Source organism: Rhinolophus ferrumequinum, chromosome 16 (assembly GCF_004115265.2).
Source record: "Rhinolophus ferrumequinum isolate MPI-CBG mRhiFer1 chromosome 16, mRhiFer1_v1.p, whole genome shotgun sequence".
In the NCBI taxonomy this organism is placed as follows: domain Eukaryota; kingdom Metazoa; phylum Chordata; class Mammalia; order Chiroptera; family Rhinolophidae; genus Rhinolophus; species Rhinolophus ferrumequinum.
The window spans coordinates 4,110,785-4,124,016 of NC_046299.1; the positions used below are offsets into that span (position 1 = coordinate 4,110,785).

The 13,232-nt window shown below is 49.5% G+C and overlaps 1 protein-coding gene across 2 annotated transcripts in view; it reads right to left on the bottom strand.

The window, feature by feature from the left end:
- DOCK1 (dedicator of cytokinesis 1) overlaps window positions 1-13,232 on the bottom strand; it is a 455,780-nt gene that overhangs the window by 23,085 nt on the left and 419,463 nt on the right. For both annotated transcript variants that reach the window (XM_033130588.1, XM_033130587.1), the window contains exons 41-46: window positions 12,996-13,137; window positions 12,776-12,854; window positions 10,844-10,928; window positions 7,743-7,829; window positions 5,748-5,924; window positions 4,678-4,761 (exon numbers count right to left, since the gene is read on the bottom strand). In XM_033130588.1, the coding sequence (XP_032986479.1) occupies window positions 4,678-4,761; window positions 5,748-5,924; window positions 7,743-7,829; window positions 10,844-10,928; window positions 12,776-12,854; window positions 12,996-13,137 (654 nt within the window). The remainder of the gene's footprint in view (window positions 1-4,677; window positions 4,762-5,747; window positions 5,925-7,742; window positions 7,830-10,843; window positions 10,929-12,775; window positions 12,855-12,995; window positions 13,138-13,232) is intronic.

Below are 13,232 nucleotides of genomic sequence, written 5' to 3' on the forward strand. Positions count from 1 at the left end.
ATACAGGTGAGATTTCAAAATGGCTGGGACGGTTTAGTGTTCCTCATGAATTCCTCCTGCAGATGGCAGCTTCTTAAATGAGATGCAGTTTGCTCAGGTTCAACACCAGGAAATGCTCCCGGTAATCCCTTTGTTTCCCGAGTTGAGTTCCGCCTCGGGGGATGGCAAAGGCAGGTCGGGGACTACTTGTGGTGGGATGCTACGTGTGTTGTGTCTGTCTGGGTGCTGACTGGGGTGAACGCACAGCTACCCTAGATACCGAAAGCATTTTGATAGAGAATGGACCTTCCTCAAAGTGCAAAATACAGTCTGATCATTTCTGTGTCTTTTGTTGGTTTGCTAAAACTCTAAATCGGGCAGACTCGACATCAAAAAGATGCTTAATGGACTAGAATTAAGGTGATTTGGTTTGGCCACTGGTACTATGTGGACTGCAATTTGATTTGGCAGCTGAAATGTATGGGGTGTGAGATTTCCCCCCTCGATAGGTCCCTGATGTTGGTGACACAGAGCCTCCTATGCTCGCTTGGGGCTGAGCTGCAGCTATGAAAATACAAGTAACCCCCGTATAACACGGTTGTTAGGTTCCTAAAAAATGCCGTTTTATACGAATCCATGTTATACGGAACAAAGAACTAGTACAAAAAAGGGGGTTAGTTTCCAAAAATTAAAAAAAAAAAATGCTATTATATTTTTACAATTAAGAGAAATACCTTCATTAAAGCAATTTTCACCTAAAGTATAACATATTAATATGTATTAAATAATGTTTTCATTGTCACCACTCCTAAGCTCTTAGTACGCTCCGTGTTGTTTGGGGAGTTCCCTAATTTTGAATGAGATATTTTTTGCCCTTAAAAGCTCTTATTACGCTCTGTGTTGTTCGGGGATTTCTCTAATTCTCGAACCGTGTTACAGCGAAACCATGTTATAGAAGCGCGGTGTTATACGGGGGTTACCTGTACTCTCCAACATACGAGACCTAATAACAAACAGAGGCGGCGGATCGAGGCCTGAGATGGCCTTTGGAGACCTTTTAGTTCACTGGGTTCCGACCTGGCTGATAGTTCACTGGGTTCCGACACCAAACTCTCTCAGGCAGATTGCTGGACCCCATCCCCAGGGCCCTGATTTGATCCAGAATGGGGCCTGGGAATCTGCATTTCTAAAGAGCTGCCCAGAGCCCAGAGAGGAGCGAGTCACGCCTCGAGGGGTTCAAACTGAGCAGCAGCCTGCTCTCAAAAGACGTCCTTCTACATGGCAGTGCTGTATTTGAAGAGTGCGCGTGTGTCCCCTACACACAGATTCTGGGCCTGCCTGCCATACAGAACATTGGCGAGCACGGCTCAGTGTTCCAGGAGCACCAACCCGGTGACAGCAGTCGTGCCTGTCATCAGCTGGGGATGATGAGTGAGCTTGGTCTTTCATCTTTGTGCATTTCAAAGAGAAATCTGGAAGCATCCCAGCAGGTGAATCTGAGTCTGTGGATTCATCTTTGGACTTTCCACAGGGAAGCTCAACAAGACAGCTGCATTTGGGGAACAGCTGAGCTGTGCCTTTGAGGAAAAGGCTGGCAATACGTGTGACCTGGCGACAGCTGTAAACCAGAAGAGGCCCCATGCCGCCTGCACCTGACTCCAGCTCACACCTGGGAGGAGCGGGTCTGCACCATCTCATTTCAGCGATGGCGAAAGCCGAATGAGTTGCTGCCTGCAACTTAACAAGCAGCCTTCACGTGACTTTAGGCACCAAGACGTGCTTACTGTACGTCAGGGAGGAAAATTCTGTCCACAGGTCCTGGGGGTTCCCAAGAGGAAAACCTCACTCCGCCCGGATGGCGCTTCAGGAAAACAGCAAACCAAACAAATTAACAAGCAAAAACAGAAAAAAGCATCCTGATAATCCCCAAACTTCTTACTTTTGATGAGTGTGTGACTCAATTACTGATACTAAAATATGGGTTTTCAAAACATTTGCAAATGAAAGCAAAAATCACAGGTACTGTTTTGCATATGTATTTTTTATCATTTTTGATTTAATGAAGTTGCTAGAAAACAGATTCCTTCTTTCAACTTTCCTGTGAGCCGTTTTAAAATTCATCCTTTAATACAGTTATTAGGGGTGATGACATAGTGCTGACATAAAGTTCTCTCTGGGGAACAAATTATTTTCCTCTGTAGGACTTGAAACTCTTAAAATCCAATTTGCTGTAAAAGCTTACAGGAAAAAAAAAAATCAATAGAACTTTTGCAGACCAAACTAGTTTTTGTGTAGCAATGGTTTTATAGCCTTCAGAGGAGTTTTGAATTTTGTACCCTTTGGTTTCTACAACAACTAAAATGGAATCCTTCACACTCCTAAACTCTCTCCCTCTTTCTCGGTAACAGGAGACAACCTACATGCGCCTTCCATTCCATGCAAAGACTCATTCCTGGCCATCGAGGTCCCTTGGAGTCAACCCTCAATGTTTCTCATCACAGAATAATTCCAAGGCAAACAGATGTCAAATGCATATGGATTTGTGGCAAAGTCACACCCATTAGGATGGCTACTGTAAAAAACAACAAAACCAAACCAGAAATCAACAAGTGTTGGCGAGGATGTGGAGAAATTGGAACCTTTGTGCACTATGGCTGGTGGTTTCCCTCAACTGCTGAGGGAAACACTTTGGTGGTTCCTCAAACAATTAAACATTGAACGACCACAAGACCCAGCAATCCTACTTCTGGGTCTATACCCGAAAAAGTGAAAGCAGGGACTCAAACAGATATCTGTACACTCATGTTCATGGAGCATTATTTGCAACAGCCAAAAGGTGGAAACAGCCTAAGTGTCCACTGATGGATGAATGGATAAATAAAATGTGGCACATACACACAATGTAGTATCATTCAGCCTTAAAAAGGAAGGGAATTCTGACATGTTTCAACATGGATGGACCTTGAGGACAGTGTGTGCAGTGAGATAGGCCGGTCACAAAGTACAGATACTGGGTGATTCCTCTGACATGAGGAACCTACATTAGCGACACTCATAGAGACAGAAAGCAGAGTGGGGGCTTCCGGATACAGAAGGAGGAATGGACAGTCAGTGTTTAATGGGCACAGAGGTTCAGTTTTCAAGCTGGAAAGTTCTGGAGACAGATGGGGCTGATGGTCACACAAGTGTGAATGTGCTAAATGCCACTGAGCTGCACACTTAGAAATGTTCAAGTGGTAAATTTTGTGTTATGTAAATTTTACCACAATAAAATGTGAAATAAGTACTTATAATGTGACTTGAAATCAAAGCTTAGCCCCACTCCACCCTAAGAGGTCACATCCGTCCACATGCTGATGATGGAGAAGCCACTAAGCTGAGGCTTTGGGTGGCAGGATAAAGGTGTCCGCAAACATGTGTCCTCAGGAACAGCCTCACCATGTCAGGGACCCAACTGTGTTTTCCGGGGATGACCACATGTGTACACACGCACACACACGTGTGCACACACACAACACACGCACACGTGTGCATATACATGTGTATGTACACACAACACACGTACACTTGTGCAAGAACAATGCACACAATACACATGCATACACAACACACATGTGCACATACATTCACATGTGCATACATGCACACATATACATGCAAACACATGAACACACAAACACACATGAATACACACACACACACCCCCCAGAGCTAGGTGGCCTTGCCTTGTTCCTTTGGGATTAGCATGTCAGGGCCACATCTGTGGAACACAATGATACTGAAATGCCCAGCTGCCCTTGGTTGGGCAATCACAGATCACACCCCAAGGACCCACCCGGAGGAAAGGTGCACAGGGAGCAGGAGGCAAGGTAGCCTGGGGTACAATGCCTGCTGGGCGCAGGGAAACCCAGGCCCCCGTCCCTCCGCTCTCTTCACTGGGTCAGCACGCTCCTCGCCTCCCACATTCAAAAATGAAGCCTAAAGCAGTAAGTTGGCCGAAGCACAGAGCAAGTAGGCAGCGCTCCCAGAGGGCGGGTCTGACGGCCCCTCCACCGCCAGGCTCACAAACGCTCCAAGAAGCGCAGATGCAAGAATAAGTAACTCCCCACGGAACACAAGACTCCCTCCGGGTCACCCACCCTTTCAAGACCATCGCCCTCGGAGAAAAAACTCAGAAGGCCTCAGACGCACAAATAGGAAAGCAAGATAATATGGCTGTCTTACAGCTGGGAAAACACAAATGAGGACCCCACCTGAACCCAGCACAGGCGGGGAGGCGCTGTGTGGGCTCCACCTACACCTCCCACAGATCCATGCGCCAGCGCCTTTCCTGGGATAGGCTGGAGCTGAGTTCCTAAGACGGCAAGGCTCTGACCTTGCCTCTGATGTTCTCCTCTGTCAATACCAGACAAAGATTTTCCAGCAGCCGGTGAACTGACCAAAGGAGGGAAACACATCAGGCTCATTTGCAACAGAGAATTTCCTGGGTGTTCAAATTCATGGCTGCAGCCCAGGAATTGAGTGAATCAGGGCAGTGGGGGGTGAGGTGTGGAGGTTTATCTGGGGACAAGCGTGGCTACGTGCGCTCTGGCTGGTGTCCACAGGACCCGGGGCTCAGGCGGCCCAGGTGGCCCGGGCACGCACTCAGCCTTCTCCCCCGCCCCCGCCAGCCCTGTGAGGCTGCCGGTGGACATTTACCTGCCATGCGATCAGGTCCTTGAGCTTCTCAATCTGCTCGTGGGCCTCTGGGTGCTCCTGCAGGTACCGCTCTGTAAAGAAGGCCTGGTGGAGACAGGGAGAGCCACTCAGAACCTCGCTCACCAACACGCACACCTACTGTGCACCGTGCCCTGGGGTAGGGCCGTGTGTAAAACAGACCCACACCCCTGCTGCTGCCACGGAGCTCACTCTCCCCGGTTGGGTGCTCCCAGCACCCAGGGCAAAGTGTCCACTAAGGTCAAATGAATACATGGAGTGAACAGGCAGCCAGGACGGGCATTCAGCGGGCACCCCAGGCCTAGGAGCCCAGCGAAGCCACAGTGGACCTGGACGGCTCAGGCCGCTGGGTGGCAGCTCCCAGAGGCCCACATGCTTATCACCGCCACCTGGTGCCCTGCCCATGCCGACCCCGCACCAAAGGGCAGCTGCCACAGAGCAGCATCTCCCTGTCCAGGGCGGTCAACCCCGTTCGTGCCCATTCTCGGCCAGTGCCCCTTCTGCCTCTGTTTACTTGGTCTAGATCAGGGACTAGCAAACTTGTTCACGAAGGGCCTCGGCTCTTAGCAAGGGCCATGGTTGCATCAGAAAACCAGCCAGACTCTAGGTAATGAATGGCTGTGGCCATGATCCAAACTTGAGTTATAAAAACAGGCGGCGGATTGTTGTGCAGACCGCTGGTCTAGACCACAGACGTGTCCTTCAGCTTCTGCCCTTCCCTATGGGGATGATTCCTAGGGAGACCAGCTGGCCCTCTCCACCGGACCAGCCCTGCTCAAACTCTGTCTTTGGCCTTTAATGATCCCAGGTCTCTTGAAAGTCACCCGAGGGTCACTCTCCAGAGCCAACCTGGGGGGTAGGGGGACAATGCACAGGCTGGCCGTGTCTGGGTGGGCAGCCTGCAGCTGCAGAGGGTTCCCTGGGCTCGTGGCCTGGCCTTGGCTCAGTCACTGCTGAGATGGCTCGATGAGACCAGGGTTGCTTGGAAACGGTGTTTGGAGACAGTGTGTCCCAGGATGGGGCTGGAAGGAGAGAGCTGGCATGTCACCTGCCTTTTCGTAATTTGCAAAGCCACCCATGACGGCAGGGTCCACAATGCCGTTGAGCAGCATGGACAGGGGGTTGACGGGAAGGCTGGGGTCATCCAGGTGTTGCTGCACCATGCTGTCCAGCTTGTCGTTCGTCAGCTGCATGGTCTCGATGGCGTTCTCCAGGGGGCTGATCTCCACCTGCGAGGAAGGGGACATGGCACGTCAGGCTGGCTGCTGCACCCACTGACTGCATCTTGTTTACCATCATCTTGTTTTAAGGAGAATGAAGAGTTGGGAATTTTAAGCATCGTGTCACTGTCCCGGAGGCAGGCCTGGGCACTTTGCAAGCCCCCTGTACCTGTGTGGCCAGGAGGGGACACAGGGGCCCTCCTATGAAGGAAGAGCTCGCACCTCCCAGGACGGGGGCGGGGGCACGTCACCACTTCCTATCGGACCTCATGGCCTCATCTCCAACCCTGCCACTGGTCTGTGGGAATGACCACATCTCTTCCTGGCTTCCCTTCCACGGCCTCTCACACATCTGCCCCATTTGCCTCTAGAAAGAATAGTTCCCTGTTTTTATCAAACCAACATTAGCCACTGTGTCCACAGATATTCCAAGGTGGGCTGTTCCAGGGGACAGACACAAGCGGAGAGGGCTCGAGGGGTGTTGATGAGGCTTTCAGCCGCGCCATTCTGGGATTACGCCCGCAGCCCTTTTCGTTCGTTTGCTACAAATGGCAAACACAGCCTGTGGCGGAACCACATCCTTCCAGAGAGTCAGGCTCAGCCTGCTCCACCTCGCAGCTGTTAAGCTCCTTCCAGGGCATCCTGGGCGGCTCACAGAATCGCTGATTACAAAGGGCTTAAGGGAAGAGGCTCACTAGGAGGATGAGATCCTGTTTATGAGAAGGCCCTCCTCTTCTGTCGTCTCACACACCAACATCACCAGATCCAATGGTACCAGTGGCACTTGCATTTCCGCCACCTGCCACGTATCTCCTGAGCTCCCCACAGGTGAAGGCCTGCCTGCCCGGGTGCTATGGGGGCAGAGCGAGTGGGAGCTTCTGGAGCAGGAAGTGGAAGTGCCCAAGGGGGCACAGAGCCCTAGGGCTTCAGAGCAGGAGGCGTGTCCTCTCGGATGGGCGGGGGATGTGGTGAGCTGGGCACTCTGGGAACGCCCCAGAGCTCACGTTGGCATGGGCGAAGGACTGGAGGGGAAACAGGACCGGGAAGAGAGGTTCCAGCCCGTTCTAGAACCAAATCAGCTGCTGTCTAGGGGGCTTATTGTGAACTACCAGGTAGGCACCAGCCTTTGGATAAGACCCTGATGGGTGAAAACAAAAGGCATGGGCACACACGACAAAGCAGGACAAAGTGTACATACGTCAATCAGGTCTTGTTATACTGGCAACTGCCACACCCTGGAACTGCTGCATATCCAATGAAAACCTGCTACCTGGCTCTGGTTCCCAGACACGAAACTGCCCGAGGGCTCACCACGCAGGCAAAGCACAGTTTAGCTAATGAGATACGAGTCATTATTTCTTTAACAAGTGCCAGTGAGGGGTGTCTTCTCAAGCTATTTTTACTTGAAATGAGCAAGTACTATTAATCAAGTTGTTTGTCATGTAAATGGCAATAAAACCATCAGGAAGAAAGATCTTAAAAAGTGTATGTAAATTGGAACTCATCTTAAACTTTTCATTTACTTAACAGAAACCACTGTCAAAACAGCACAGCGAAGCCTGGCTTTAAATATTTTCCGAGAAGAAATGAAATCTTAGTTCTGGTTTCCTTAGAAGCTGGAGTGGCTGTGATTACGCATCATTTCCACAACGATTTTCGAGGAGAGCTGCTGCTCTGAGAACACGTGGGGTGATCACGGGCTAAGACCTGTCTGGTCTGGGGTCTGCAGTGCGCGTGGCCACAGGACCGCGTGACACTCATGGGTGAAAGGGCGTGTCAGAGGCATAAAGGAGGATCACAGAGGACCCCTTTCCGGAGAGTCCTTACCATGAAAACAGACTTGACCTCAAACCACCTTAGAATTCCGGGTAACTTATATGCAGTGGTGTAGACGGCTCTCTCGATCCACATATTCTGCAAAGGGAACACACACAGCACGTGTTAGGCGGGTTGACAATCGCTTCGGCCCTAAGGGGGATTTCTACAACTCTCCACGAGGCAAGCCTCCCCCAGCAAGGGATTCCTCCTGGGACAGGTGACACATGGCCCTTCTGTGTTCTGAGCAGGTCACCCCTCCCAGGCCATGCATGCTCTGTTTACCAGTCACACAGGACACATCAATGTCCCCTGCTTTCTTGGCCAACAGTACGTAACTCCCTGCCACTTGGCAAAGAAAATATAATAGGAGAGTCGGGGAGAGTTATATACGCCAAAACGGGGAGGTTTCCTCGGAGCAAATAGATTTTTGGAAAGGTTCCAATGAGTTTTGCATCATCTTTACTTAGCGTTCAAGGGAGCTCCTTGTGCAAATGCGTTGAGGAAAAGTTAAGAAAAGTGATAAAATCAGTGTTTGAAGCTTAGAAATTTTTTCTTTTTTCTTTTTTTTTGTATAATACAGTGGTACCCGGTTTTTGAACATAATGCGTTCCGGAAGACCGTTTGAGTTCTGAAACGTTCAAAAACAGCCGCCAGCTAGGCCTCAGGATCTTGCACTCAACAGAAGCCATGTGACATGTTCGACTTCCGAGGCGTGTTCGAAAGCCGAAGCATTTACTTCCGAGTTTATGGCGTTTGTAAACTGAAATGTTCGTCAACGGAGACATTCGAAAACCGAGGTGCTACTGTAATGTGTTGATGTTAGAAAAAAAGATATGGAAATAGAAGGGAGAAAAATCACCCACTACTCAAAGTCGGTCACTTAATTTAGTATCTATTAATTAAAACTTCTCACTAAGCATTTAAAAGTTGTATTTTCAATAAAAGTACCACCTTATAACCTGTAATTTTTTTGTAAAATGGTACATTATATATTGCAGGAAATTGTTTCAAGCCAATAAATATAATTCAACATCTCTTTAAAGCCTGTACAGGACTCCATTGCAATAAATCTTTTTATAGTAAATCTTTTCTCCCACCTTCTGCGTTATCAGCCTCCCTGTCAGGGGTACTCACTGAGCAGACTGAGTCTGTCAGCGGTGATCCTGACAGAATGGGATGGCATAATGGAATGTTAACAATGCCAGAAAGCACTAATCCCAAACCTTTTAAACTCCAGAGCGGGAGGGGGAAGGACCTGGCTGAGTCCCCAGGACACAGGCCACGCCTCCCGCCCCCCAGCCAATGCTCCTAATGTCTCAGGTCCAGCTCCCTCTGGCACTTGCCCTAGGAAACAGCAGTCTGGCCCAGACCACATCTGCAGGGCGCCCCTTCCCCCACACCAACACACCCTGGGGGTGGGGGTGGGCTGCCTCTGGGTTCCACAGGGCTTAGGGCCAGCCCGGCTAGCCCTGAGCTCTCGGCCTGGCAAGATGGCTTTCCCAGCACCGGCCCTTGCGGCCAGGCTCCCTGCTGCAAGAACCCCCATGCTTACCTGGAAGCCTGAGGCTTTGTGGACTGTGAAGGACTAAATCCTGTGGCTGTGGGGACCTGGCGGGGCCATTAGGGGATTTCAGGGCCATTTAGAAAAATCACGGCCTTGGAGGCTTATGCAGCTGCGAAGGTCACGGGTCTGGGTTATTCTCAGCTCTGCCCTGACTGGCTGTGCACCCGTTGGCAGTGTACTTGACCTCCTTGTGCCTCTTTTCAGTACACGAATGCACAGAGCTGCCAGGGGGAGAGGTGTGCGGGAAATTCAAGAACTACAAATCCGCAGTTGAGAAACCATGTAAATAATGGCGGGAATGCTGTCATGACCATGACCATGACAGACAGGTAGGGCTGAGAAAGCCCCGCCCCCAGCGTTGCAGTACAGGTCAGGCCGTGCCTCTCTCACTACTACAGACAACACCACACTGACCGGTCACAAAATAGATCCAGGATGCCCCAGGAATCAAGAAATAGGGTCTCAGTTTTGAAATAACCCGTGCCGGAACTGGGGACGACTTCAGAATTCACCGACCCTGAGCTCCTAGCTGACACATAGACAACTGGGCTCAGGCAGGAAGGGCGTCAGGAGCTGTGCCCCGAGACTCGCAAGCATTTTGCCCTGAGATTGGAAGACTGTAAGAAAGTTAGGGCTTCCAGGGAAGGTGCATGGAGGTGGCTCCGCGGAAGCGCCCCCAGCTTCACTGGGGGTCAGCTGCCAGGTGCCAGGTCACCTTTGACCTCCAGGTCAGGGGGAGCCATTCCTAGTAGTGCTGGTGTCCTCAGGGGTCCCTGAGGTTAATGCCTCCTTAAAACACGGGCCTATGGAGGGATTTCCAAGGGAGGTTTTTAGGGCAAGAGGAGGGAGAAATATCAACATTAAAAAGAAAACCCGTGCTTTATTTCATGCCTTTGCAAAATGGAATCCATTAAACCAGTTATATGTATATTTTCTAAAAGGCTACAAGTATCTGCGTCAATATTTGCATGACTCTACGTGGTTTTCAACAGGGGACAGACATTTGGCAATGTGTGATAACGTTTTGACTCTGTTTTTGATTTTGATTCTGATTTGATGGATTGGGGAGGTGCTACTGGCATCTCGTGGGTCGAGGTCAGGGACGCTATGCCACATCCCATGGCCGGTACGAAGGACAGTGCCCAGCGCACAGAAGAACCCGGCCCAAGATATGGCAGTGCCCAGTGCAGACCCGTGAAGTGCCTGGCACCTCTGTGCGCCTATCTGAGTGGTGGGCCCAGCACGTGCTCCATGGGCCCCGAGGAAGATGACTCAGGTCCACCCTCAGAGAAGCAAGAGTGCTAGGGGCATGGGAGCGCTTTCACAGCACGTCACCTTATTGCAATATCGTATCATAGGGACCGCCACAACGCCATTTGTGGTATGTTCATCGTTTCACCAAATTTGAAGGGGTAACACGTTAGGATTTCTGTACATAATGTACAAAGCCACTGAACACTGCACTGGGGTCACCTCTGAGGCCATGTTTTTCCACAGGCAGTTTTGTTGGTGGTGGAATGTGCTTTTGGGGATGGTTGTTTTTTACCGCAAATTCATTGTCTGGGTTTTTCTCTCCTTTGCGTATTGGCCGAGAATATTCAAATCGCTGGACCTCGTTTACCCTGTAAAAACTGTAAAGAGACAGAGAAATCATTACACATTTAACCCAAAAAGCAGTCAGTTTGCTTTTAGATGTGAGGTCTGGCCTCCCAATAGGTCATGGCATTCCTTAAAATATCCCCAACCTTGACCCGAATCGATAGCAGCAGCTTCCTCTCTCCATGGGCATGGGAAGACAGATGCTGGAAGGTGGAAAAATGACCTTGAGTTTCTGCCCCCCCGTGTCCCTGAACACCCTCCAAGGAGAAGGGATGCTGAGGAAGAGTGAAATGGGCAAACACAGAGATACAATGAAGGGAAGGAGACAGGAAAAAGGCCTCCATTCTCCATTTGGGTATTTATTATTTTAAAAACCTAATAATGTAATAATTCAACAATTTATTAAAATAATTTAATAATTTATTATTTTCTTAGATAAAAAAGTTACGTCTTTATTATTTTTAAAGAGGTCTTATCTACTTCAGTTTTGAATCTACAAAAGGCAGACTTGCATGGACCAAGAGTGCACCTTCCTTGCTTGGGGTGGGGGGCAGGTGTGACAAACTCCAGAGACAGGCTGGGGGCCTTATTCATCCTCCTGCACTGAAATGCAGCTGGGCTCCCTACATGGAGGGGAAATACCTGAGAGTCCGCTATCGTTTCACTACTTGATTCATGCCTCCCTCTGAGAAAAAAATGTTGCAAAACTGAAAATGGATACTTTGTGGAAGTCATGATCCGTCAATAAACAGTCTTGGTTTATTTCCCATTATTGCTGATAAAAGGTTAAAAAAATGATAGTGAATTTTCGGGAAGGCCACAACCCACCAAACTCCATGATACAAAATAAGCAGATCTTAAGCATGGTTAGACCATTGAAGAGATTCATTTTCTTTTTTTTACTAGAACAAAGATTAGATAAAAAATTCTTAACATCAAAGGGACATCTAAAGCAGGGTGTTTCTACAGCATTGCCAAGTCAGATACAATTCAATGGAGAGGCATAAAATCTCACTCAAATTCACACAGCTGACCTGTGAGTTTTAAAAGCCACCTTGTAATCCCATAGTACAGAATTGTTGTGATTAGGGGTGAAAGGGCTCTTCTCACCCCAACCCAGTTCTCCACCAAGAGCACCTGTCCGAATCCCTTTTCCTGCCCTACAGAATGCAAATGCCGGGCCACAGCCCACGTGTCCAGGCTCAGATCTGCTGGAGATGGAGCGGGGCCTGTGCACCACTGAAAACTACAGGGATCCTTTCACCAGGTGGAGCAGAAGCGACCAGAGTGTCCCCTCCTCCCTCCTGAGTTCCCTGTGTCCTGACCTCGGGAAAGGAATAACCGTTGCATCCTCCCAGCCACTTCCTTTATAACTTCCTTTACAGTTGACCCTTGAATGACATGGGTGTGAAACGCAGGTCCACTTATACACGGAGTTTTTTCAATCAACACCTGCACTGTTTCTGAGCCCTGGTTGGGAGCCCACGGATGGGGAGGGCTGACCGTGTGCATTGATCTGTGCTATTTTATATAAGGGACTTGCGCACCCATGGATTTGGGTATCCATTGAGGTCCTGGAACCAATCCCTCCATATACCAAGGGACAATGAAGTTTTGGGGGAGTCCAAAGTTATACTCAGATTGTCGAATGCCCGAACCCCTGTGATGTTCAAGGATCAACTGTACTTCCTCACTCCACGTCCTTCCCTTTGATGCTGAAAATAACTGGTTTCCCTTTTTATTCTAAGTAAACAGAAAGGGCAGCTGAAAAGCTAATCAAGGACTAAGATCTGTCATTTAAAAGGTAAAACTATGAACAAGGGATCTGTACACAGCCTCTCCCCACCCTCGTGCTGGACAAGAAAAATGGGCTGATTACCTTACAATCTGCTCTGACACAGGCCTGTGAAATTTCGGGGGCAAATCGAGTTTGGGCTTCACTGTGAAGCACTGAATATCTGAAGGTGAAAGGGGTCAAGGATCTTAAGGCAGCGTGAACATCGATCGTGAGCGGGTCCCCCTCTTCCCCAACACCACCCTCCAAAGGAATGGGGGTGCGACCTCTTCCTGTTCGCTGTGTTGTGGTCTTAAAAGGATACACTGGCCCGGGGAGCTCTTAATATCCTCGCCTGGTGGAGATGTCGTCTTCATTTTCTCAGCGTTTGGAAACTGGGTTAAGAGCCGAGCCTCGAAGTCTTCCCTGCGTTCGTACTCTTTGCCCCGGTAAATGAAAACCTTCCCCTGGAAACGACAGTCAGGAAGTGACACCACAGGGCAGGGCCGGGAAAATCTCACACAGAAACGCACTGGCCTTTGGTTAAGAAGGAGGAAGTCGC